Consider the following 24,055-nt stretch of genomic DNA (forward strand, 5'->3'; position numbering starts at 1 on the left):
ATAGTAAATACAGGATCATAATTCACAAAGTTTGTATCTGATTTATTACACATAAGCTTACCGGGTCGCAATACAAAATGCAGTTCTTGATCGGCACGAAAAAAAACTGAATAACTCTGCTCTAGAATGCTATGTTGCGTTCGGGTGTGTTCTCTACGGTACCATGTAATGTCAAGCTGGGTTCTCTACCGTACCATTAGATTTTTTCCATTCTTTATGGTTTAATTAAGTATGTATATCTTACGTCTATGGTACGTCAGACGCCTTTTCCCCTAGAATTCACATTGTGCTAACCTTGATTTTATCCCAGTTGTTTTCAGTAGGTATAATTACCTGGTGCATTATTCATGACACGAGAGTAAAGGTCCTAGACACAGACTCTTCAATTTCCTCTTTACGTACGAGTGCAGCTTATTGGTAGCGAATACTAACATGGGTCCTTCGCCAGCCAGGTGTGGAGGGCGGGTCTTTGCCGGAAGCCTCCACGCTTGGCTGAGATCATCACTCGCGCGAATGTTAACTTTCTGGTAAGGTTGTGTCGCTTCTCGTCGACACGCCCTCTGGTAAGGTGGCCTCTCCCACGTCACACTATTCATGACATACGCTCTCTGCAAGCTTATTTACATAGTCATATTGGAGAGGAAGGGAAGGGCAAAGCTCCATGCCCTTAGGACTATATAGCACTTGGAAGGGGTCAGGATATGGATTTGGGTTGGGACGGGGTGGGGAAGGAATGGTGTCCAACCACTTGGACGGTCGGGGATTGAACGCTGACCTGCAGAAAGTGAGACCGTCGCTCTACCGTCCAGCCCAAGTGATTGGGATATTGGAGGGGATCATTTATCTGTTCAGAGTTGCATCATTTTTGTAACATCAACATATCATAGATTTATAACAAAAACAAAATATTTGCCCGGATAACTCACTCACTTTTTTGTAAAATGTAAGTAGCAACTTTGACGAAGAACTTATGTAGATGTAGACATAAGTAGATAGATGTAGTGTACGACCCCTCGCAGTGTTCATGAGAGAACTTGATAAACACCTCCAAAGGATACCTGATCAACCAACCATTGATACCTGATCAGTTCATACGTCAGGCTGCGAGCAGCCGCGTCCAAGAGCCTGACTAACCAGTCCAGCAACGAAGAGGCCTAGTCGAGGACCGGGCCGCGGGGACGTTGAGCCCCGAAATCATCGCAAGGTAAGGTACATGGACTTGTCTCAAGCCAAAGTAACGGATCACATGACAGACGTTAAGCTGAACAAGCCACAATAGAGGACAAGAAACTAGAGAGATTTTTTTGCCTTATTTAAGGCAAAATATTTACTATTTATTGCCCGTTAATAGGGCAATAAACACCGATAATCGCCAAAGCCGTTAATAACAACACATTACTACAATTTAATAAAAATTCAGCCGGAAAATAACTTCAGAAACAATGGGGCGAACCACTGACGGAACGAGCCTGTTTCTTGTCCCCGTCGACGCCACTAGAGATGGTAAATTCAGTTAAATTCACTTCAGTTCATACCAGAAATCTCCATGCCACATCCGATACCCCATACCCTCTATGAAAGGGTGTTCAATCTGCGTACATCCGTACCCCTCCTAGCAGGGTATGTTCTCGTACCCTCCTAGCCACGTCCTGCATGCGAAACCCCTCCTAGCAGGGTACGTTCTCGTACCCTCCTAGCCACGTCCTGCATGCGAAACCCCTCCTAGCAGGGTACGTTCTCGTACCCTCCTAGCCACGTCCTGCATGCGAAACCCCTCCTAGCAGGGTACGTTCTCGTACCCTACTAGCCACGTCCTGCATGCGAAACCCCTCCTAGCAGGGTACGTTCTCGTACCCTGCTAGCACGTCCTGCATGCAAAACCCCTCCTAGCAGGGTACGTTCTCGTACCCTCCTAGCCACGTCCTGCATGCAAAACCCCTCCTAGCAGGGTACGTTCTCGTACCCTCCTAGCACGTCCTGCATGCAAAACCCCTCCTAGCAGGGTACGTTCTCGTACCCTCCTAGCCACGTCCTGCATGCGAAACCCCTCCTAGCAGGGTACGTTCTCGTACCCTCCTAGCCACGTCCTGCATACGAAACCCCTCCTAGCAGGGTACGTTCTCGTACCCTCCTAGCCACGTCCTGCATGCGAAACCCCTCCATGCATACTCTTTGGTGAGTTTCCACCACAACAGCATATTTATCAACCAGTAAATACTTTCTTCTCCCAAGAACAGGAAACCAGGACAAGGCAAGATTGTTGACCATCGACCAGTGCAATTTAATGTAGTTTCTCATGAATAGAAGTCGTACATATTTTATTCGTTTTCTTTCACAGCTGCCACCTTCAAACGAGTATGGTATGGTATGGTATACCATTAAGGGTATAATATACACTGAATATACGCTCCGAAAAGGTAGATATAGGCTGAGAGTTTACATAGATCTTAATAAAACCCCGTTCAGGACTCAAGTTTACTTACTAGTTGATCAGCCAGCTATTGAGGTGCTCTTAATAACCCTTAAAATGATATCTAGTCCTTAATCCCAATTCCAAAACCATTCAGGAAGCCTGACATACTTATCAAGGTCCTCCTTGCCAAATGCGAGGCTGTTCCGCTTGGTCACCCACCCATTGGTGACCTTAACGTGACTGATCGCGTATGAACCCCTATACCCAACACACATGACCTCAGACCTGATCAATTTCTATACCTTCCAGCGTGTTATCATGGCTAAACTAAATACTTAGGATTTCCAAATGCCAATGATCACAAGAGTCAAGAGTCTCCTCGCTAAGAGCCGGAGTGAAGTGACGATCGGACGTCTTCACTACACCAAAACAACGCCTCTTAAACATTCGTAATTGTAGTGTACAATCAGTACACTAGTGTACGCTAAATCAGTACATTCACTGTATACTTTAATCCAGTACACTCACTGTACTCTAACCTAGTACACTCATTGTACTACAATGTACACCCGTTGTACTAACTGTACAGTACACCCAGTTCACTCACTGTTCTCTACACCCAATATGGTCTTCCTTGAGTTATGTGACACGGTCTTCTTTGAAGCACGCGACAAGGTCCTCCTCGAATACAATGTCCTCCTTGAATACAATGTCCTCCTTGAAGACAATGTCCTCCTTGAATACAATGTCCTCCTTGAAGCACGTGACATGATCTTCCGTGAGGCCCGTGTCAGGGCACTGTGAGAAAATTGTCACAAAACGGCAAATGGGACAAAAAAAAAAACTCACGACGAGGAATTCCTGACCTGTAATGGCACAAAATACATCCTGGTACACAGCCAGAAGCAGTAGGAACAGGAGAGAACATAAGAACACGTAAGAACATAAGAACTAGAGAACACTGGAATTCTTGGACCGTGAAACCTTCAGAACAAAACATTAGGATTAATCATTTTAATCGACAAAACAACAGATAAAGCAAGGTGATAAAAGACACTAGTTTATCCAACTGTAAAATATTTTTTTAACCCATCTTTTACAGGTCGCAGTGCATGACCTTTGACCTTAATTGCCATGATTATCACTATTATCACTGAATGCAGCGGTACTCGAGTTGCCTCAGTGGTTGGGACGGATGCTGTACGTTCCTCCACTCATAGGTTACTCCAAATGCGAGACAGAGGTAGTTCCGGAATGATGCCCAACTACTTGGGCATCATTCCTTCCCAGTCCCACCCAAATCCTTATCCTGACCCTATCCAAGTGCTATATAGCCGTAATGACATGAGGCTTTCCCCTAATAAGCCCCTCCCCCTCCCTCCGGCAACACTCGTTCTGCGCACAGAAAGGGTTAACTACATTAACTGTGGCAACGTGGAGTAGTTACTCGCTAATCTACTCGGAGTAGTTTACTGAAGAGTGTTATTCACTCTTTTTGTAACAAAACCATTATCTACAAGAGTGCTGAGTAGCCTACTTAGTACCATTATTTATGTTCTTCTGCAGGTATTAATATCAAGATGTTGCCTTGGTATTATCCAGGTGATATTATCCTATTACCAAGAACAAGCAGAAATACAGGTAAGGTTGTTAGTGAATAGACGAGGGGCCAGATTCACGAAAGCACTTACGAACCTGTACATCTTTTCTCAATCTTTGGCGGCTTTGTTTACAATTATTAAACAGTTAATGAGCTCGGAAGCACCAGGAGGCTGTTTATAACAATAACAACAGTTGAATGGGAAGTTTTCATGCTTGTAAACTGTTTAATAAATGTAACCAAAGCCGTCAAAGATTGAGGAAAGATGTACACGTTCGTAAGTGCTTGCGTAAGTGCTTTCGTGAATCTGGCCCGAGGCCTATAGGAAGGGGTTTGAGACATCTTCACTCAGCTCACTCAACTTCACTCAACTCTTCATATTCAACTGATGGGAGAAAATTGCGAGTTAATCTGTGTTTTTATGTTATGTTCTGATTTAGTCCTTGTGACAAGTACTAGAACCAGTGAGGTAATTCATCGTCGTGTATTGGTGTTCGTGTATTATTGTGTTGTGTTTATTGGAGTATTATGAGTGTATTATGAGTGTGTTTTCTCCGTTGGTAGCGTTACACAGTGAGTACACAAGGATGAGGCAGCAAGTGGGCACAATACTCATGAGTAACTTTAATTCTCAGTTGATTTAGGACGTGTTTTCAGCCATTAAATTGTGACTACAACAAAGCACATTATTGCAGGCGATGAGTCACAATAACGTGGCTGAAGTATGTTGACCAGACCACACACTAGAAGTTGAAGGGACGACGACGTTTCGGTCCGTCCTGGACCATTCTCAAGTCGAACGGAACATTATTCCGTTCGTCTGAATACATTTTATCCGTAGAAACGATTATTACTCTGTAATACACAGCGTTGCCTGTAGCGACGATGCAACATTTGCATCTCTTCATTACTCACAATCAATAAAATGCCTTAACGTTCCCTGAGCTCCGAAAATGGCCACGCATAATTATATATATATATTGACGCAGGAAAAAATACCCACAGTCTTATTTATTGTGATAGATGAGTCGCTCCACCACATAGGGAGTAGTGAAGGATGATGTGGATGATGCTCCCGATACACTGTAGTATAAAGAGTGGGAGTTGTGTGAGGAGTGATACGGGCTCACCATAGCCCGTGCTACATGGACACTTCGTCCTGAGTAGCTAAATCTTTAACAACAACAACAACAACGTGAGGAGTGAGTCTCTCAGCCCCGAAAGCGGAAATTGTGTGCATGGTCCACGACTAAGGTAAACTCTCAGTCTATATACACCGAGAAGTGGTGGTATACTTCTCGGTTTGAAGGTTGCTTAAACTCTATCAACCTCCACAGGATTAATACAGTCACATACGAGTTTACTGACCAATCATCAGTTAAACTGTTGTCCTAAACAGAGACTTTGATTAAATGAAACTCTTTAAGTTCATATACACCGAGTAATAAAACAAAACACACTTCAATATACGGATTCAACGTAATATTTCAATTTGCGGCTAACATCACTTACATTCAGACTGCTGCACAGCGCTTGGATGCGACACAGAGGGAAATAAAATGACTGCTTTAGTTAAAATTTGAGCTGATCTTGTCCTCCTCACCTGTGTAAGGGACATTCACCTCATAGAGGCTTATATTTACATCAATATTACCCCAACAGGAAAAAACAGTCTACCATAGGCCCTAATCAGCATTGGCTGTAAATAATGCTTTTCACAGTAATTGCTGTAAATACGTGACGTGACTAAAACAGAGTTAGGTTTCTAGAGCGCTTGGTAAATGTCCCCCTTCGGTACTCACCTAATTGTGCTTGCGGGGGTTGAGCTCTGGCTCTTTGGTCCCGCCTCTCAACTGTCAGTCAACTGGTGTACAGATTCCTGAGCCTACTGGGCTCTATCATATCTACATTTGAAACTGTGTATGGAGTCAGCCTCCACCACATCACTGCCTGTGTTGTGGTAGTGATGGCTAGGGTGTGTTCTCTCTTGACGTCCTAGAGAGAGAGAGAGAGAGAGGAAGGCCCTCGTCCTTGCCTATTTAGAAGCGCGTCCTCGGAATTGTATAGCCCGTGGTGCAACGACTGACACCAAGGCTATGTGAAATCTAATCCAATACCGCCCAAAAATAAACAACCATAAATAAAAATATACCCCATACAAAGATTATAAAGATATATGTAGATAAACAGCTAACTTGAAATGATGCGAGTGGCACTTCAGCGAAATATAGTTTAACACCTCCTTCAACGAACATACTCACAAGCCGTTTTCTTTAAGCTTGACTTGCTAACGTCTGCTCAGGGCTCGAAGTCAAACCGGTCCCCAGTTGGCTTCGGACCATCAGAGGAGTAAGTGGTGGGTGCCACACCTGCTCTCAAGCACTAGCAGGAGTGTCTTGTGAAAGCGAGAGGATAAAAGTGTTACCAAAAAAAATAGAAATAACACATACAACAAATCCCAGTGTTCTTAGAGGATTTATAATCCTTGTGGAAATAATGAGAAGTTACATATTATAACCAATATTGTGCTTAGTTGATTTTTAGTTTAAATAAATCGAACTTTGATGAGAATTAATAAATGTTGGCATCCGGATTTAAGAGACGTGTGTAGTGGTGCCCGATTAGGGCATTATAGAAGTGATTTATTATAATCCTGATTCGAGGTAGGTCTCTCGCGAGACCCCCTCCCCCCCACCTGAGTCATGGGCGTGAGGAGAGGGTGGTGGGCGTGTTGGGTGGCGTTACTGGTAACGGGCGGCCCTACACCTTGGGTGCTGAGAAGGAGCTCTGCAGCAGCTGACCCAACGCCTGCTCCTGACCCCAACTTGGCGGCGCTTGGCGGACTGGGCGGCCTCAGTGGACTGGCAGGTGAGACACACACACGCACGCACGCACACACACACACACACACACACACACACACACACACACACACACACACACACACACACACACACAGAGAAAGCAGGTTTCACAGGTTCTAAATAGGCTCAAGGAACCTGTACACCTGTTGATTGACGGTTGAGAGGCGGGACCAAAGAGCCAGAGCTCAACCCCCGCAAGCACAATTAGGTGAGTAAACACACACACACACACACACACACACACACACACACACACACACACACACACACACACACACACACACACACACACACAGCAAGGAGCCTGAGAGGCTGATATCACATTCAACAAAGAAAATAAGGTAACAAACGCAGATAAACGAACAACCAATAACGAGCAGAGAGAGAGATAGAGGGCGAAAGAAGAGAAAACCCCAATAAATTAGAGTTACACAGCTATATAGAGAAGTAGAGATAACGGGAGGTGAGGTATTCGAGGCTAAAAAGCTAGAGGATCAAAATGTCAAGAAATTGACATTTTGGCGTAGCAGATCCACAAGCTCGGTCACCAGGACAGCCCAAGATGACCTACGAAGTACCGTATACACGTATGACAAGCCTGTGCCAGCGGCGGGGGGGGGAGGTGTGGGGGAGGAGGATAGGGGGGTTCACCACTTCCAGACGGTTAAAAGGTGAGCGAGATGGTTTTTGTGTAAGAAAATTCAGTGTGTGTGTGTGTGTGTGTGTGTGTGTGTGTGTGTGTGTGTGTGTGTGTGCGTGTGTGTGTGTGTGTGTGTGTGTGTGTGTGTGTGTGTGTGTGTATGTGTGTGTGTATGTGTGTGTGTATGTGTGTGTGTGTGTGTGTGTATGTGTGAAATGTGTGTGTGTGTGTGTGTGTGTGTGTGTGTGTGTGTGTGTGTGTGTGTGTGTGTGTGTGTGTGTCACCTTCTCAACATTGCTTTGGCCTTAATAATGCACCATATTCCCGACTGAATGCAAGATTTGTTTTTAAAAGCGTTTGGAAGAAAACATTGTAAATGTTGTAGGTGTCGAACCTGGGGAAGATGGGCGGGGATGGGGAAGACCCCCGGGACGTGCCGGTGGATAGTTACCTACTGTGCTGTTGAAATTACCGGAGGAGACACCTCCTAGCGGACTGGCCTCGCTCGTTACAAGGGAGAGTTTCAAGATGTACAGGACGAGGAGGAGGAGGGAAAGGGAATTTAGGAAACCGTGTTGATGTAGGGTAATAGGTAAGCCTGGGAGGGGGGTGTTGGAGTAGGGTAATAGGAACGCTGGAGGGAGTGCTTGGTTAGGGTAATAATCACGTTACGGTAGACGGTTAGGGTAGGGTAACAGGCATACTGAAAGGTTCCTATTTCCCTACTCCAAAATATTACCCTAATTACAAGTTCAATGACCCTTTCATTGTGACCCCAGGATACACATCTGCAGTCTGCAATTACGATTTGACGAACGTCCGATTTAAAGTGGTTTTGCCTCACCAGCAAACGTACGATCTTCAACACACATCTTACCTACTGAGACCAAATACTCATGAATCCCAAAACGCCTACAAATTTACTCACAACAAAAATCAATTAAATCTCCTCATTTTTATACCAAGCGCTATAATATTCGTAATGGATTGGTGCTTTATGCTGATAGTTCCCTTCCCTTCCTCATTTTGTACTCTGCTCCCATGAGGGATGCATATGATATACATACCTAGCAATGCTTACCTACTGGGGCCTAGCTTCAGCTCTTGCAATCAATCTCTAATAACTAAGATTCCGTCATATGTTCAATTAAAACTGACCAAAGTCTGCCTCATTCTCTGTGTGTTGTAGTTCATTCCGTATGTCTCCTGTTTTCACACAAATATATCCTCTAATATCGCTGTGGCTTAGTCTAGTATTTAGAGTCCTCTTGTGGCTCTTATTAGCATCTCACTATGTCCAAGCCCTTCCATATAATCAACCAGAGAATGTGTGTGTGTGTGTGAATGTAAATCACGAAAATTAACACGTGATGAAGAATGTACAATGTCTCACACTGTCACACACACACACACATATTATATATATGTATATATATATATATATATATATATATATATATATATATATATATATATATATATATATATATATATATATATATATCATATGGTTTCCTAGTAAATATAGAGCACGGTTTCCTAGTATACACCAAGGTGGTATTTAGCATCCCTGGCCAATGCTCTCTCACACCCCTAAGTAGACGTTTTCGTCATCTTCTAATACATGGTAGTGAAGGCTTTGTGACTCAGATCGCCTACACAGTGTACAATATGAGCCATTGTTGTCATTGGGAGCTCTAATGGCCCGTTCATTTCTTGGTAAATCCTGGAAAACAAAATGTATATTTTTCTTCTTATTTGAAACAAATTCCAAATTCTATAAACATTATATTTAATTTCTTCATTAGAAACCTAACTTTAAATTTATTAAGAGTATGATTGCTATCAAAATTTTGTCAGAGCTATATGTGGCATGTACATATATTATATAAACGCTGTGACATTTATATACATTATAAAAAACGTGATTTATTAAGCCACTGGATAATGACATATACACACCAGGTGTCTCTCACATCACACTGACAGGTGTACCTTACTTAGATTTAGATTTAGATTTTTTATTCAGGTAAAGGTACATCCATTGAGTTACATACATAATGATGGATTTAAAGATAAAGATAGTATATACAGTACCTAAAGCCACTAGTACACATAGCGTTTCGTGCAAACTTGGAATATTTATACCGACAGTTTAATCCTGGAACTTGGAACTTAAGTTTAAGTCCTGGAACTTGGAACTTAAGTTTAAGTCCTGGAACTTGGAACTTAAGTTTAAGTCCTGGAACTTGGAACTTAAGTTTAAGTCCTGGAACTTGGAACTTAAGTTTAAGTCCTGGAACTTGGAACTTAAGTTTAAGTCCTGGAACTTGTACACGACCAAAGTTGACTTGTTTCCTGGTCAGTAAGTTGTTGTGGTAGGCCGACTAACCCTCCTGAGGTTGATAGGCCTTAGGCTTATCACCACACCAATGACAGTTTTATGCATTTCTTGTTGACCAGATCACACACTAGAAGGTGAAGGGACGACGACGTTTCGGTCCGTCCTGGATCCATTCTCACAATCGACTTGAGAATGGTCCAGGACGGACCGAAACGCCGTCGTCCCTTCATCTTCTAGTGTGTGGTCTGGTCAACATACTTCAGCCACGTTATTGTGACTCATCGTCTGCTTATGCATTTATCTTAAGTGGTAGACGCGTATCGTGAGGTCTCTTGGAGGCCTTAAATAACTATCCAAATGTTATCTTTCGATAACATATAAGATATGTTATCTTTCCCCCAACGTCTTATTATTGTGATTAGTATATTATTTGCTAGTATTTACATTTAGCTTCACGTTCAATCCCCCGACCGTCCAAAAGTGATTGAGCACCATTCCTTCTCTCCGCCCCATCCCAAATCCTTATCCTGATCCCTTCCCAGTGCTATATAGACGTAATAGCGTGGCGCTTTCTCCTGATAATCCCCTTCACTTCTCATCCCCCTTATGTAATTAATTGGCATCTGCAACATGAATAAAAATATTTAATTTTTTTTTAAATTATTACTAAATTTTCAAATGTATTTGACATCTGTAATTGACTGTACCCGGTAGTACAGTAGGGTTCGTTCCCGACTCACAATCAAGAGTTCCGGGGTCGAATCCTGGGGCGAGACTGAAATGGTTGGCCACGTTTCCTTTCACATAATGCCGCTGTTCACCTAGTATTAAATAGGTAGGTACCGAGGAATTAGTCAGGTCTTTGAGGTGTTACATCCTGAGTAGGGTCGTAATTCTACCTTATATATATATATATATATATATATATATATATATATATATATATATATATATATATATATATATATATATGTCGTACCTAGTAGCCAGAACGCACTTCTCAGCCTACTATGCATGGCCCGATTTGCCTAATAAGCCAAGTTTTCTTGAAGTAATATATTTTCTCTAAATTTTTTCTTATGAAATGATAAAGCTACCCATTTCATTCTATATGAGGTCAATTTTTTTTTATTGGAGTTAAAATTAACGTAGATATATGACCGAACCTAACCAACCCTACCTAACCTAACCTAACCTATCTTTATAGGTTAGGTTAAGTTAGGTAGCCGAAAAAGTTAGGTTAGGTAAGGTTAGGTAGGTTAGGTAGTCGAAAAACAAATAATTCATGAAAACTTGGCTTATTAGGCAAATCGGGCCTTGTGTAGCAGGCTGAGAAGTGCGTTCTGGCAACTAGGTACGATATATATATATATATATATATATATATATATATATATATAATATATATATATATATATATATATATATTCCCTTCCCTGTGTATTGAAAATTTAGGCCTCGTGTGTGTGACGTTATCCAGACACGTGTGTTTGTTTACGTTGTCAGTTTTTTAAAATTGGAATCCGTAGTACACACCGTCTGTTGTGAATGACCCATTCTCAGGCTCATTCATTCATGCAGCGGCCAACCCCAATGCCGTAATTGTAAATTTTAACGCACTGTAGAGTTGAAATCGGCATTTTCTTGTATGTATATTAATATTAATTGACGTATTTTAACTTGTATGCTAAAATTGATGAATGCGTCTTTGGGGTCGACCGCTGGATGGAATGGACTCGGTCTGAGGACAGTTATGAGTCGTGTGTAAAATTTTTCTCAGTCATAAACATGGGGTTAGGACTCTGGATTAACAGGCATTTTTCCTTTGTTGGTGAGGTTTGGCTGTTGTATTTACAGTATGAAGGTGAAACATTTAAATATATGCGATTCGAATACAGGGAGAGAGCGAAGTATTAAGAAAAATTTGAGAATTTGAATATGAATTCAAAATGTTTACAAGACTTATTTTTTCACTCATGCAAAATCTAATATTGTATTCAACTCCATTGATGAAAAGAATTCCTTGCCAGTGGCTATCCCATGCAAACTGTTCAAGATAACTCTACAAATTAATAATTAATTTTAAAACCATAAAATGTGCATTGTATCTACATATAAACTTAAATGCAATTTGTTAGTAGAACATGTGTCAGAAATCCATGAAATCAACGATAATACAATATTATATCAATCTCTGATAGATATATGTGGCTAATATCTTTACTCCTAGTAAATAAAATACCTAAGCTAAGTTTATATTCGTTAAATATTGAGATGCTGGACTGAGATCAACTATTATTCTTTTGTGGTTAAATGAGAATCATCACATCTTGAAAGAAACACAAATAAGTAGCAACTAGTGGGCCAGCTAGAGGCTTAAGACCTGTGTAGGAAGAAAATATTCTCGGACCTTCAATTTCGTTTAGTTTAGTTCATGTATTATGCACCCCATACCCATCTTGTGAGCGGTAATGGAAAGGGTTACAGAGGCACATAATGGGCTCAGGGACTGAACCCCACAATTCATTTAGCTAAGCAAGTTACAGTCATGACGAGCTAGTTACAAAATTCAACATAAGTCGTCACATACTAAATGGATTCGAAATCCAATCTGCCATACATAAAACAGTACCTGTAGGTACTATGGATGAAAGTACAAAGTGTTTCCCGCTGTACCCAAATTAGGACCACGTTTTCTATTAATTTTGTATATGGTTCGAAAAGGAAGCAACAACTATGTACCTAACGCTGCCTTGACCTTTATTGCAAGCAAGGTATATAGAGTATTACAATAATGTCTGGACTAAACAGGTGTACAGCTGTTTAAATCAACCTTTTACATTTTTGTCATACAGTAACGTCTAGTTTTTCAGTTTGAAAGGTATATATATATTGAGAAAAACTAAGTATACTTTACCATTAGAGCAGTGAGACAGATATTGGCTCAGTATACATCACAAAACTAGGTATATGAGAAGATACTTTAAGGAACTAATATATATACTAACTCTCGACCAGACCACACACTAGAAGGTGAAGGGACGATGACAACGTTTCGGTCCGTCCTGGACCATTCTCTTACCTATTTATTACCTGCATCTACTTCCTCATCAGAATCGACTTGAGAATGGTCCAGGATGAACAGAAACGTCGTCGTCCCTTCACTCTTTACTGTGTGGTCTGGTCAACATCAGCCACGTTACTGTGACTCCTCGCCTGCATACGCAAAAATTGATGAATCCGTCTTTAGGGTGGATCGCAGGATGGACGTAGCACAGCTAGAGGACTCAAGTTACTTTCTCAACATTTACCCAGCTAAAGCTTTCAACTCTGAGTTCCCACAGCAACGCTGGTCCGAGGAACTATCACTGACTGAATGAGCGGACCAATCCTTCTCGCCTCCATCCTCCTCGACAAATATTTCTAATCCCGCTGCGTATAAGGCAAGGGAACTATCAGGGAGAAAGTACCAAGCCATTGCGACTATATAGCACTGGGAAGGGGTCAGGATAAGTATTTTGTGATGGGACGAGAGGAAAGAAATGGTGCCCAACCACTTGGTGGACGGTCGGGGATTGAACGCCGACCTGCATGAAGCTCTACCGTCGCTCTACCGTCCAGCCCAAGTGTTTGGGCCCGCTGGGTATAAATGTAACCGCAAAAGCTGAGGTATAAGAGTCAAAATAAACCAATTAGATATCACGACAGGGAATGGAGGCAGATGCGTTGTTACTGGGCTCACCGAACTGTGTGTAGCAGCTTCACATTTTTAGGGTTTACGCTATCTGGATTCCGACCTTAGAAACGTAAGTGGGTCGGCACTGTATGCAGACGACCTACTGAGTTGCCTGCCTGACTACTCTCACTTTCAACCTGTAAGTCTTCAGTGCTGTGGCTTCCCATTTTCTATTCTCAGGGGGGGAATGTGTGTGTGTGGGATTTCTCACGTACATTCGTTATGATGTATGTGTTTTTAATGATGGTTGTACATATGCATATATATATACACACAGTACATGTATTGTTTATACTATTGTGGTCAATGTACCTGGGGCCATATTCACGAAAGCACTTACGCAAGCACTTACGAACGTGTACATCTTTCCTCAATCTATGACGGCTTTGGTTACATTTATTAAACCGTTTACAAGCATGAAAACTTCCCATTCAACTGTTGTTATTGTTATAAACAGCCTCCTGGAGCTTCGGAACTCATTAACTGTTTATTAATTGAAAACAAAGCCGCCAAAGATTGAGAAAAAATGTACAGGTTCGTAAGTGCTTGCATAAGTGCTGTCGTGAATCTGGCCCCCTGGATTGTTTACCAACTTTGGCGTTCTTACCAACGGAATCCGGTAGTCAGACACAAGACAATCTCCCCCACGAACGCTGTGTGTTGGCCTCAGGCGGAGCTCCAGGCTATAAGAGTCAATGTGTTACTAAACAAAAACCACCAATGCTCAAGGAGATAGAGGAGCCGGAACCTCAGAAACACGGAAACTGTCTCATAATATGCCCGTTATCTCCTTCAAGAAATGAGAGAAATCTACAAAATACCGTATGTAATCACCTGAGATTTTTTTTGTGTGTGGAGACAAGTGGATTGTTTTTCTTGAAGCACAGTAGCGCACACAGGAGTGAGATACCGTAGTGTGTAATTCCTGGGTGTGTGTGTGTAGTATTGTTGGTTATACTCTGTTATTACCATAACACTAGATTGCAATTTTCTGACCTTGGAGGAGTTAAATGATCTTGCGTGTCTCTGGGATTGCTTGACTAGTGATTTATTAGCTTGACTTCCCAATTTATGCTACTGGCGTGGGTTAAGATATATATATTTTTAATTTGATGTTAACTGTGAATGGAAGATTTTAATACCGGAAAGTTACCCTCTCTCCTCCTTGAATGTTTTATTTTGCATTAAGGGTTAAAAGAGGAGTTAAGTTGCACGTTAAAGCAGCATTTCCCGTAAAAAGATGCTCTCTGAGCAATATATATAGTGAAAGCACTACACACACAGACACAATATACTGACAAGCAACATGTTCAACCATCGCTTGAATAACCAAACTATGTGACCAACTTCCACCATAAATTCCACACCAAAAAGAGGACCAAACTGGAGGGAACAAAGCTGTTTAACTAAAGAAAACCACAGTAATATGCCTAGACCATCTAGCTAGTCTAAAGGGAACAGAACACACTTCGTCTATTTCCTATCTGTAATCAAAAGGAAGGGTTCCACAAGCCACTCAGGGTGGTTTATAGAACCCTAAACTCATGGGTTCAGAACCTCAGAACTCAGGGTCTGCATTGAGGGCGATCTAAGAACACTCTCACTACAGGAACGTCTCCAAGAAGTAAAGTGATCGAGCTCCACTGGGCCTCAGAAACCAGCCAGTGTTCAAGATTGGACGTGCGTAAAACTCCTTGAAGTTTGTCTAGCATAAAGCGCTCGAACCCATACAACAAAACCCACGTTGACCAGATAACACACTAGAAAATGAAGGGACGACGACGTTTCGGTCCGTCCTGGACCATTCTCAAGACACAATCGACTTGAGAATGGTCCAGGACGGAGTCACAATAACGTGGCTGAAGTATGTTGACCAGACAACACACTAGAAAGTGACGGGACGACGACGTTTTGGTCCGTCCTGAACCATTCTCAAGTCGACTGTGTTATGATGACAGGATAGTGATCCCGGTTGTGTTGCGGAGGTATAGTGATCCCAACTTTGTCGGGGACTATTCAGCACGAGGGAGTGGTGATGGAAGCTGTACAACGTGTTATTAACCCTTCACATATATTGACTCAGGGCTCCAAGAGCCCCAAAGGCCTGGTCACGACATGGGTCGCTTGGCTCCAGGATTTGGTAATGGAAAAGAATGTTTTGAATGTGTTTGCTGAGAGACGCGTGTGTCATTGTAAAATTTACAATGAACTGTTGATGAGTAGTCACAATAACATTGCTTAAGGATATAATGATCAAACCACACATCAGAAAATGGAGAAACAACGACGTTTCGCTCCTTTCCTGGACCATTTATGAAGTCTTGTAATCGACTTGATAATGGTTCAAGACGCACCGAAACGTCGTTGACTGAAACGTCGGTTTCTCCATTTCCTGATGTGTGGTTGGGTCATTGTTATCTTACAGTGATATGTCTTGGTTGAGCTTTGTTAAGGACAGAAAACTGTGTTGAGGTGATCTTCAGACCTTCTCCAGGATACAACACTAAATAGTTCCCTACAACTTAGAGTTGCATCGACTTGAGAATGATCCAGGACGGACCGAAACGTCGTCGTCCCTTCACTTTCTAGTGTGTGGTTTGGTCAACTAAATTATACAACCCATCGTCCTTCTAAATTGCTCGTGAAAGCGAATAGTGGCAAAGACTTGTACTATACCTCGTTTAGGCACAGTGCTCTGCTGCTTTCATTACAAATTTGCTTTCAATATAATACAAATTTTTACCCAAATCTTCCACTTACTGCCACCATATGCACTATTTTCTGCACGCTTGAAACTTAAAATAGGGGACTAGGAAAAGAAAATAGGCAGTACTTACAAATTTTTTCGATTGAATATTTCAACTTAAAGTTGTGTCAATAACATCTTAGGCTCTCTATTGGTCAGTGACAGCCGCTCCCACGTGACGTCACCACATGACATCATCATACGCTCCCACATGACGTCACCACATGACATCATCATACGCTCCCACATGACGTCACCACATGACATCATCATACGCTCCCACGTGACGTCACCACATGACATCATCATACGCTCCCACATGACGTCACCACATGACATCATCATACGCTCCCACATGACGTCACCACATGACATCATCATACGCTCCCACATGACGTCACCACATGACATCACCATACGCTACTCCTTGACTGGTTTGGTACACGTTTTGTGGACAAATTGACTCACGATCTGTCTGTAATTCCCCGGATCTTGTAATATCAGTAGGCCTAGAACATGGCTTTAGCCTAGGCCTAAATGTATGAAATAATTATTGAATCTGATTTGTTATTTTAATTACATTATCACTTCTATATTATTATTATTTTCATTATATATTAATAAGGTTTTCTACCCATATTTTTGGATGAGTCTTTTTGACTCACACTTTGCGTTGACTTATAATTAAGAACACAAAGGCTTAGGCTATGGCACTGAGACACGTAGGCCTAAAATATGTGAATTTGAAAGTGGAAGTTTCTTGCTATATTGGGTCTTGCAACCCCCTGCAAGGTGCAAGGTACCATGATTCTCTCCTTCTACCATGACTCTCTAACCCTCCTCCATCTCTCTCTCTCTCTCTCTCTCTCTCTCTCTCTCTCTCTCTCCTTGGCACCGCTTCGTCTAACAGGTTTTTCTGGTGCTTGAATTTGTCCTTTGCTGAGAGACATCCATTACTCCCTCATCACGCTTCCGGGAGCCTTAGACATCTCAAAGCTTTCTCTCTATAGTTTCAGCCACTCTGTCTCTCTCTCTCTCAGTCAGTTTATATCTGGGGGAGTCCAGGAACGCGAGTTCGATCCCATTGTATGGACTCGGAATGATCTCCTAGAACCATAGTCGTGTGATTTCATCGTGATGTGTATGCCTAAGGTTATGATTAATGAGAGATACGTTGTTAGAAGGTTTGTGTTACCTCAGGCTGTGAGTAACCTTTACGGTAATTTCGCCTTTTTGCGTGTGAGGGAATATTTGGTAACGCAGTCTTCCTTGTTTACAATAACGTTACATTTCACTAACGAAGTGGAGGTTCGGATGTCGTTATGAGATTTCACACTATTGCCTCCATGAAAGACAGCTCTTAACGGGAGCCATTAGTGTGAGCCCTTAACGAGAGCTCTTAATGCGAGAACTAAACTCGAACGATTAACAAGAGCCCTTAGCAAGAACCATTAACGTAGGTACTTATCGAAGGTCGTAGATGAGAACCCAATAATGTGAACCCTAAACCACAGTCTCTAATCATACAGGAGTTATTATCTCTAAAGTTAGTTATTCCCCGTCATGTACAACTCTACAGTCATTAGTTAAACTATTGCTGTTAGGTGTTGTAAGCGGAACAATATGCGCTGGACTGTTGTTGAGTTGACGTGCAACTTAGTCTTCCATTAGAGGCTTTTTTAAGACTGCAGTTCAGTAAAAACAAGGTCTGACATTCTCCTTTCACTATGGCGAACTACCGGACTTTTTGTGGTCATGGCGTTCGCTGCTGACCACTACCGGACTTTTTGTGGGCTTCGCTGGTACTGTCTGTCGACTACTGTCTGTCGCAGGCAGACAGTAGTCTGTATGACAGTAGAACGCCAACGTGTATGGAGTCCTGGCTGTCTGGATTCGAATCCTTCAGGGGTAAGGAATTTTCTGTTTATATATATATTTATATATATATATATCTATATGTATATGCCGGTCAAGTTGATCCAGATGGACACCACTTATCTGCCTGATAATTCAGTCATTAATTAAGCGAGTGAGCAGAACTCGAAGTGAAAGCTTAGTAGGATAGATTTATAATTGTATTGGTTTGAGGTCTAGCCTAGATGTCTATGCAAGGTCGGCTGATATCTTCAAAGATTGTATGTGTTATATGAAGTCCTGAAATCTTATTCAGATATCTAAAGGCCGTTCGTATGCTGGCCTAATTAGCATACTTGGTTGTGGATACCTGTTACACCTGGACACCGAGAGACAAGTTCTGTCTGATGTCAACCTCCAGGTTTTTGTGATTCTCATATTTTTGAGAAGTTTCCTCTGTCATTTGGTGTGTGTGTGTGTGTGTGTGTGTGTGTGTGTGTGTGTGTGTGTGTGTGTGTGTGTGTGTGTGTGTGTGTGTGTGTGTCTGTGTTGTGTTGTGTTGTGTGTTTCTTGTGCGTGTGTGTATGTGTGTGTGTACTCACCTAATTGTGCTTGCGGGGGTTGAGCTCTGGCTCTTTGGTCCCGCCTCTCAACCGTCAATGAACAGATGTACAGGTTCCTGAGCCTACTGGGCTCTATCATATCTACACTTGAAACTGTGTGTGTGTGTGTGTGTGTGTGTGTGTGTGTGTGTGTGTGTGTGTGTGTGTGTGTGTGTGTGTGTGTGTGTGTGTGTGTACATGGACGTCTTTATGACAGACAGAATGCGTATGACATTTATCCTTACATGGCAATGATACAAATTTCACTCTACCAGTTATTTAGTTACAGGTTAATGCACACATATATTACCAAGTACCAAGAAGCGTTCAACTACCTAGGTCTAACAGACAAGGATAGTTCAGTATAATAGCCAGAATGAATAGGTATATATATATATTTTGCAACATCTATGCACTCGTTAGCACGACTTAACGAAATTCAAGAATATAATAACATTAATTGCTAACTAAACTGCTCCTAATTTTGCTTGCAGAGTTAGTGAGCAATTGGCTTAATTAAATTAGGCTTCGTTACTAAGTTAATTTGGAAAGATATCGAAGCAAACTTTAAACAAAACTTCAAATAAAAATTAGATAACATATTCGGAACAGATTCCGTACACAGCTTCACAAACAAATCCTGCAAAATAAAGAATACGAATCTTTGAATTAACAAACCTTTAGCCATTAAGTTGGGGCTGAGGACCTGAAGCTCGATCCTGCAAACACATCTAGATGAGCACACACACCCACACACACACACACACACACTCCCACGCCCACACACCCACACCCACACACACCCACACACACACACCCACACACACACCCACACACACACACCCACACACACCCACACACACACCCACACACATAAATAAAGTCTACCAGTCTACTTATTAATAAATGGATAAATCAAATGGGTAATGTCCCAGGATGAATTTCGATAGTACAAACGATTCTTATTACCCCATTTCCCGCGGCTCTGGGTTAAGGCCGCCTTGACCACATTAAACTTGGAAGGACAACAGCAGCAGCAGCAGCAGCAGCAGCAGCAGCGGTAGCAGCAGCAGCAGCAGCAGCAGCAGCAGCAGCAGCAGCAGCAGCAGCAGGTGTTGAGTTTCCTCGTCTTCATGAACGCATTTCGTCAGAGTGAAATTGGAGAAATTGGGTAATGCGTTTTTTATCATATGTTTATGGCGTTCTATAACAGAGTTTTTGTCTAGACTGTCAGATCAGCGATGGATTTTGTGGTTGTTGTTGTGTTGTTTGATGAGTGTTTCTGAGTGTTTCATTGTGTCACTTATCCTTTATTGTGTTGCGTCGATAAGATTAACTTTGTGTCTCTTTATTTTTGTTTAATTGTTTTGTCCATATAGTTTAATCCCGTATTTCTTTGTTAGCTAATTACTCGTATTTTCAATTACTAACAGTCCACTACCAAATTATATGGTTCGCTTGTACCCTACTGTCTTCTGCTGGGCAGCCCACACTCAGACATCACCTGCTAGGAGCTGCCCATCACCTCCCTCACCTGATTAGCTGCCACAACCCGCCCTCTCCCCATCCCCCATCAGTGAAACCCAGTCTAAGGTGGCGGCCTCGATAGCTTGCCTCTCGGCCTTACTAAGGTCGTCTTTGGCAACGCTACCTTACTTCCTGGTGGTTCCCCCCACCGAGCATCACCAGAGGTCAGTCCTTTCTCTAGCAGTAACGAAGTCTCGCTAACGGACTCGTTGTGCTCGTGTCGTTAGCCTCCCGCTGTTCTCCCGATATCTGATTGGGTGGTTGCTGCTACCGAGATCTGATTGGGTGGTTGCTGCTACCTAGACCTGATTGTGTGGTTGCTACAGCCGACATCGAATCGCCAAGGACCTGCAGGCTAAGAAATGACCGACCACAACAGCATTATTTTACTATTTCCAATATTATTTTCCTTACGCTATTCGTACAGCCCAGCACTCCAGTGCATTGTATTCACATTCCACTTTATGTGATCGTTCTGTCGACTTCAGAGCGACGAAATGTATTGTTAAAAGCAAGGGTTTCGTTGGACGAAATGTGATTGAGTCTGCTCTGATCAAAGATTGGCAAGGGTTTCGTTAGACGAAATGTGATTGAGTCTGCTCTGATCAAAGATTGTAACAACAGCCTTAATGTGAGCCCTGGCATATACAAATTAGATCCCATATAAGAGCAAATTCATAACATATCACCTCACCCAAAATGCGGGTATAAAATGAAAGCTGTTTAAATCATAGCGTAGTAAGAACTCTGTTTAGTGTTTGCAGGTTATAGTTATGTTTTGGTGTAAACTAAAAGTCTTTGAAAATGTAATAAGTTATTACGAAACGCGTTCAAGTGTCGCGTCAGACTAGAAATAAAAATGAATTTTGGAGAATTGATTTTTCAATTACCATCAACAGTGAAAAGAAACATAAGAAATATTGAGAAAATTCGTGTTAGAATTATTAATCTTACTTTTTCGGTCATATTTAATATATATATATCCCAATCAACAGCACTGGTATTCTGACTTCGTAGAAGTTCGTAAAATAAAATGTTCAAAACAGACGTTTTACAACGACGATGGACAGTAACACACCTTCCGTCCATTAATGTGGCTATTTGTGAATTTTGTAAATTTTAAGTTTTCGTGATCTTTATTTCGATAGTTGTACAACCCGTTCTCGCAAATTTAATAAGTCAATATTGACTTATTAGTTGCGTGCATAGGTGACATACTAAACATAATAGTTTCCCTTGAAAAGCTTCATAGAAAACACCGATCTTACCTAACCTACTTAGTATGTTAAAATAAGCATCTTATAGCTTCGTAATTACAATTGTTACTTAACCTATTATAGGTATAGGTTAGGTAATAATTGTAATTACGAAGCAATAAGATGCTTATCTTAACATACTAAGTAGGTTAGGTAAGGTCGGTGTTTTCTATGAAGCTTTTCAAGGGAAACTATTATGTTAAGTATGTCACCTATGCACATATTTAATAAGTCAATATTGACTTATTAAATTTGCGAGAACGGGTTGAGTTGTAACACTACGTCGTTGTTAAGTGTTACCTGAGAATGTGGTATTAACGAGACTCCGTTAATGGCTAACGAAGCGAGGCAATGATTCAGCACACATCGTTGAACAGTGTCATATGAGTTTAACGAGTTCGCTAAGCGACTTCTCAAGTGAGCTCAAATATTTTAAATGATGAAAAATGTGCTGAGACGTTTACTATCTTCTCATATTATGCTTAAGTGACGAATGTGATCTCATTAAATGATTCGTGAAAACAGGCAATGGGGTTGCTGGCTGGCTTGACTCAATGGGGGTTGCTGACTGGTTTGACTTAATGGGGGTTGCTGACTGGTTTGACTCAATGGGGGTTGCTGACTGACTTGACTCAATGAGGGTTGCTGACTGGCTTGACTCAATGGGGGTTGCTGACTGGTTTGACTCAATGGGGGTTGCTGGCTGGCTTGACTTAGCCAGGGTAGGGTTGGCTCTCTAGAGTGTGAAACACATAGTGCCATATTGGGTATATCTGTAAGGCAAATATAACAGTATACCTCAATCATTCCTCTGGCGTTTTGCAAGAGTGTCAGGATATGTTCGTAGTTGTATGTTGATTATGTTGTTGAGTTGCTAAGGGAGAATATACTTATTATGTTCCTCTCCCACGTATAGTCCTGTGAAGCAGTTCGCGTGTTATATATTATAGCAGTTTACCCACAGTAAACTCTAATCAATGTTTTGCCATGGGTGGTGGTTGTCGTGGGTGGTGGTTGCAGTGGGTGGTGGTTGCCATGGGTGGCGGTTGCCATGGGTGGTGGTTGTCGTGGGTGGCGGTTGCCATGGGTGGTGGTTGCCATGGGTGGTGGTTGCCATGGGTGGTGGTTGCCATGGGTGGCGGTTGCCATGGGTGGTGGTTGCCATGGGTGGCGGTTGCCATGGGTGGTGGTTGCCATGGGCGGCGGTTGCCGTGGGTGGCGGTTGCCATGGGTGATGGTTCTTGGTCTCCTCTCTCCAATCTACGCCTTCGCTTGAGCTAGTCCCCCCCCCCCCCCCCTTTACGTCAAGTGACCTACCTGTCTCCTTCCTTTCTTTTCCTAGACTCCCTCCCCCCCCCCCAACACACACCCCTCACCCCCGTAAACACACACACACACACTACAAACATATACGGGCTCACCATAGCCCGTGCTACTTGGAACTTTTTGTTTCCAGTAGCAAATCTTAAAACAACATACAAGTATAAACATTCTCCTCCAACTCTCCACGACCAAAGATCACATTCACTTCCAAACGAATCTACCACTTACGGGCTATTCATGCCCGTGCCACCTCTTGGGTAGCCTAATCTTCATCAATCAATCAATCAATCTACCTGTCATTAGACCAAAGATAAATTCTGACCATTCACCTTTGTCTAGATATCATCTAGGTATCATCTATGATATCAGATAATATCGTTGATGATATCTCCAGATATCATCTATGCCTTAACGACAAACCAAACGACCCCTAAATGAGGTGGGGGGGGGGGGGTAGAAGGAAGGAATTATCAAGGGAAAGCGCCAAGCCATCACGACTATATAGCACTGGGAAGGGGTCAGGATAAGGATTTGGGATGGGACGGGGGGAAGGAATGGTGCCCAACTACTTTACGGTCGGGGATTGAACGCCGATCTGCATGAAGCGAGACCGTCGCTCTACCGTCTAGCCCAAGTGGGGGGAGAGGGGGGGGGGGGTAGAAGGCTCTACCATCATCGCTGGTAATTGAAGTAGGCCTATAGGCTCTAACAAAATGAGTTACATCAGGTTCTCCATTCACTCTTCCCACTCCTTTAGGGGGGAATTCCTACTTTCTCCCAGGCTGCTGATTGGCTGTTAGCCTACAGGGGTGGACGACAGCTTCTTGTAGAACGACAGAGGTGAACGACAGGTCTTTACGTGTACTCAAAATGGTTGTAGACCTACAGGATTGACCGTGAGATTGACAGTTGTACCGGGACTGTCAGAGACAGGCTATTGGGTGTATACTCTCTGGTTACAAAGCTACAGAAGTGAACGACAAGCTCTTGTGACTACAGGGGCTTGTTGTAGGCTCGTTCAAGTGAACGACAAGCTCTCAGGACTACAGGGGCTTGCTGTAGACTCGTTCAAGAGAACGACAAGCTCTCAGGTTTACAGGGGCTTGTTTTAGACTCGTTCAAGTGAACGACAGGTTCTGGAGTTTACACA

General features: G+C 42.4%; 1 protein-coding gene across 1 annotated transcript in view; it reads left to right on the forward strand.

Annotated features, from left to right (window-relative positions):
- Positions 1–6,353: 6,353 nt before the first annotated feature.
- Positions 6,354–24,055, forward strand: part of LOC123770809 (mucin-3A) — a 149,542-nt gene continuing 131,840 nt past the window's right edge. The window contains exon 1 of the mRNA XM_045762972.2: positions 6,354–6,881. Coding sequence (XP_045618928.1) covers positions 6,716–6,881 — 166 coding nt within the window. The 5' untranslated portion in view covers positions 6,354–6,715. The remainder of the gene's footprint in view (positions 6,882–24,055) is intronic.

The sequence above is a fragment of the Procambarus clarkii genome, chromosome 56 (assembly GCF_040958095.1).
Source record: "Procambarus clarkii isolate CNS0578487 chromosome 56, FALCON_Pclarkii_2.0, whole genome shotgun sequence".
Classification (NCBI taxonomy): Eukaryota; Metazoa; Arthropoda; class Malacostraca; order Decapoda; family Cambaridae; genus Procambarus; species Procambarus clarkii.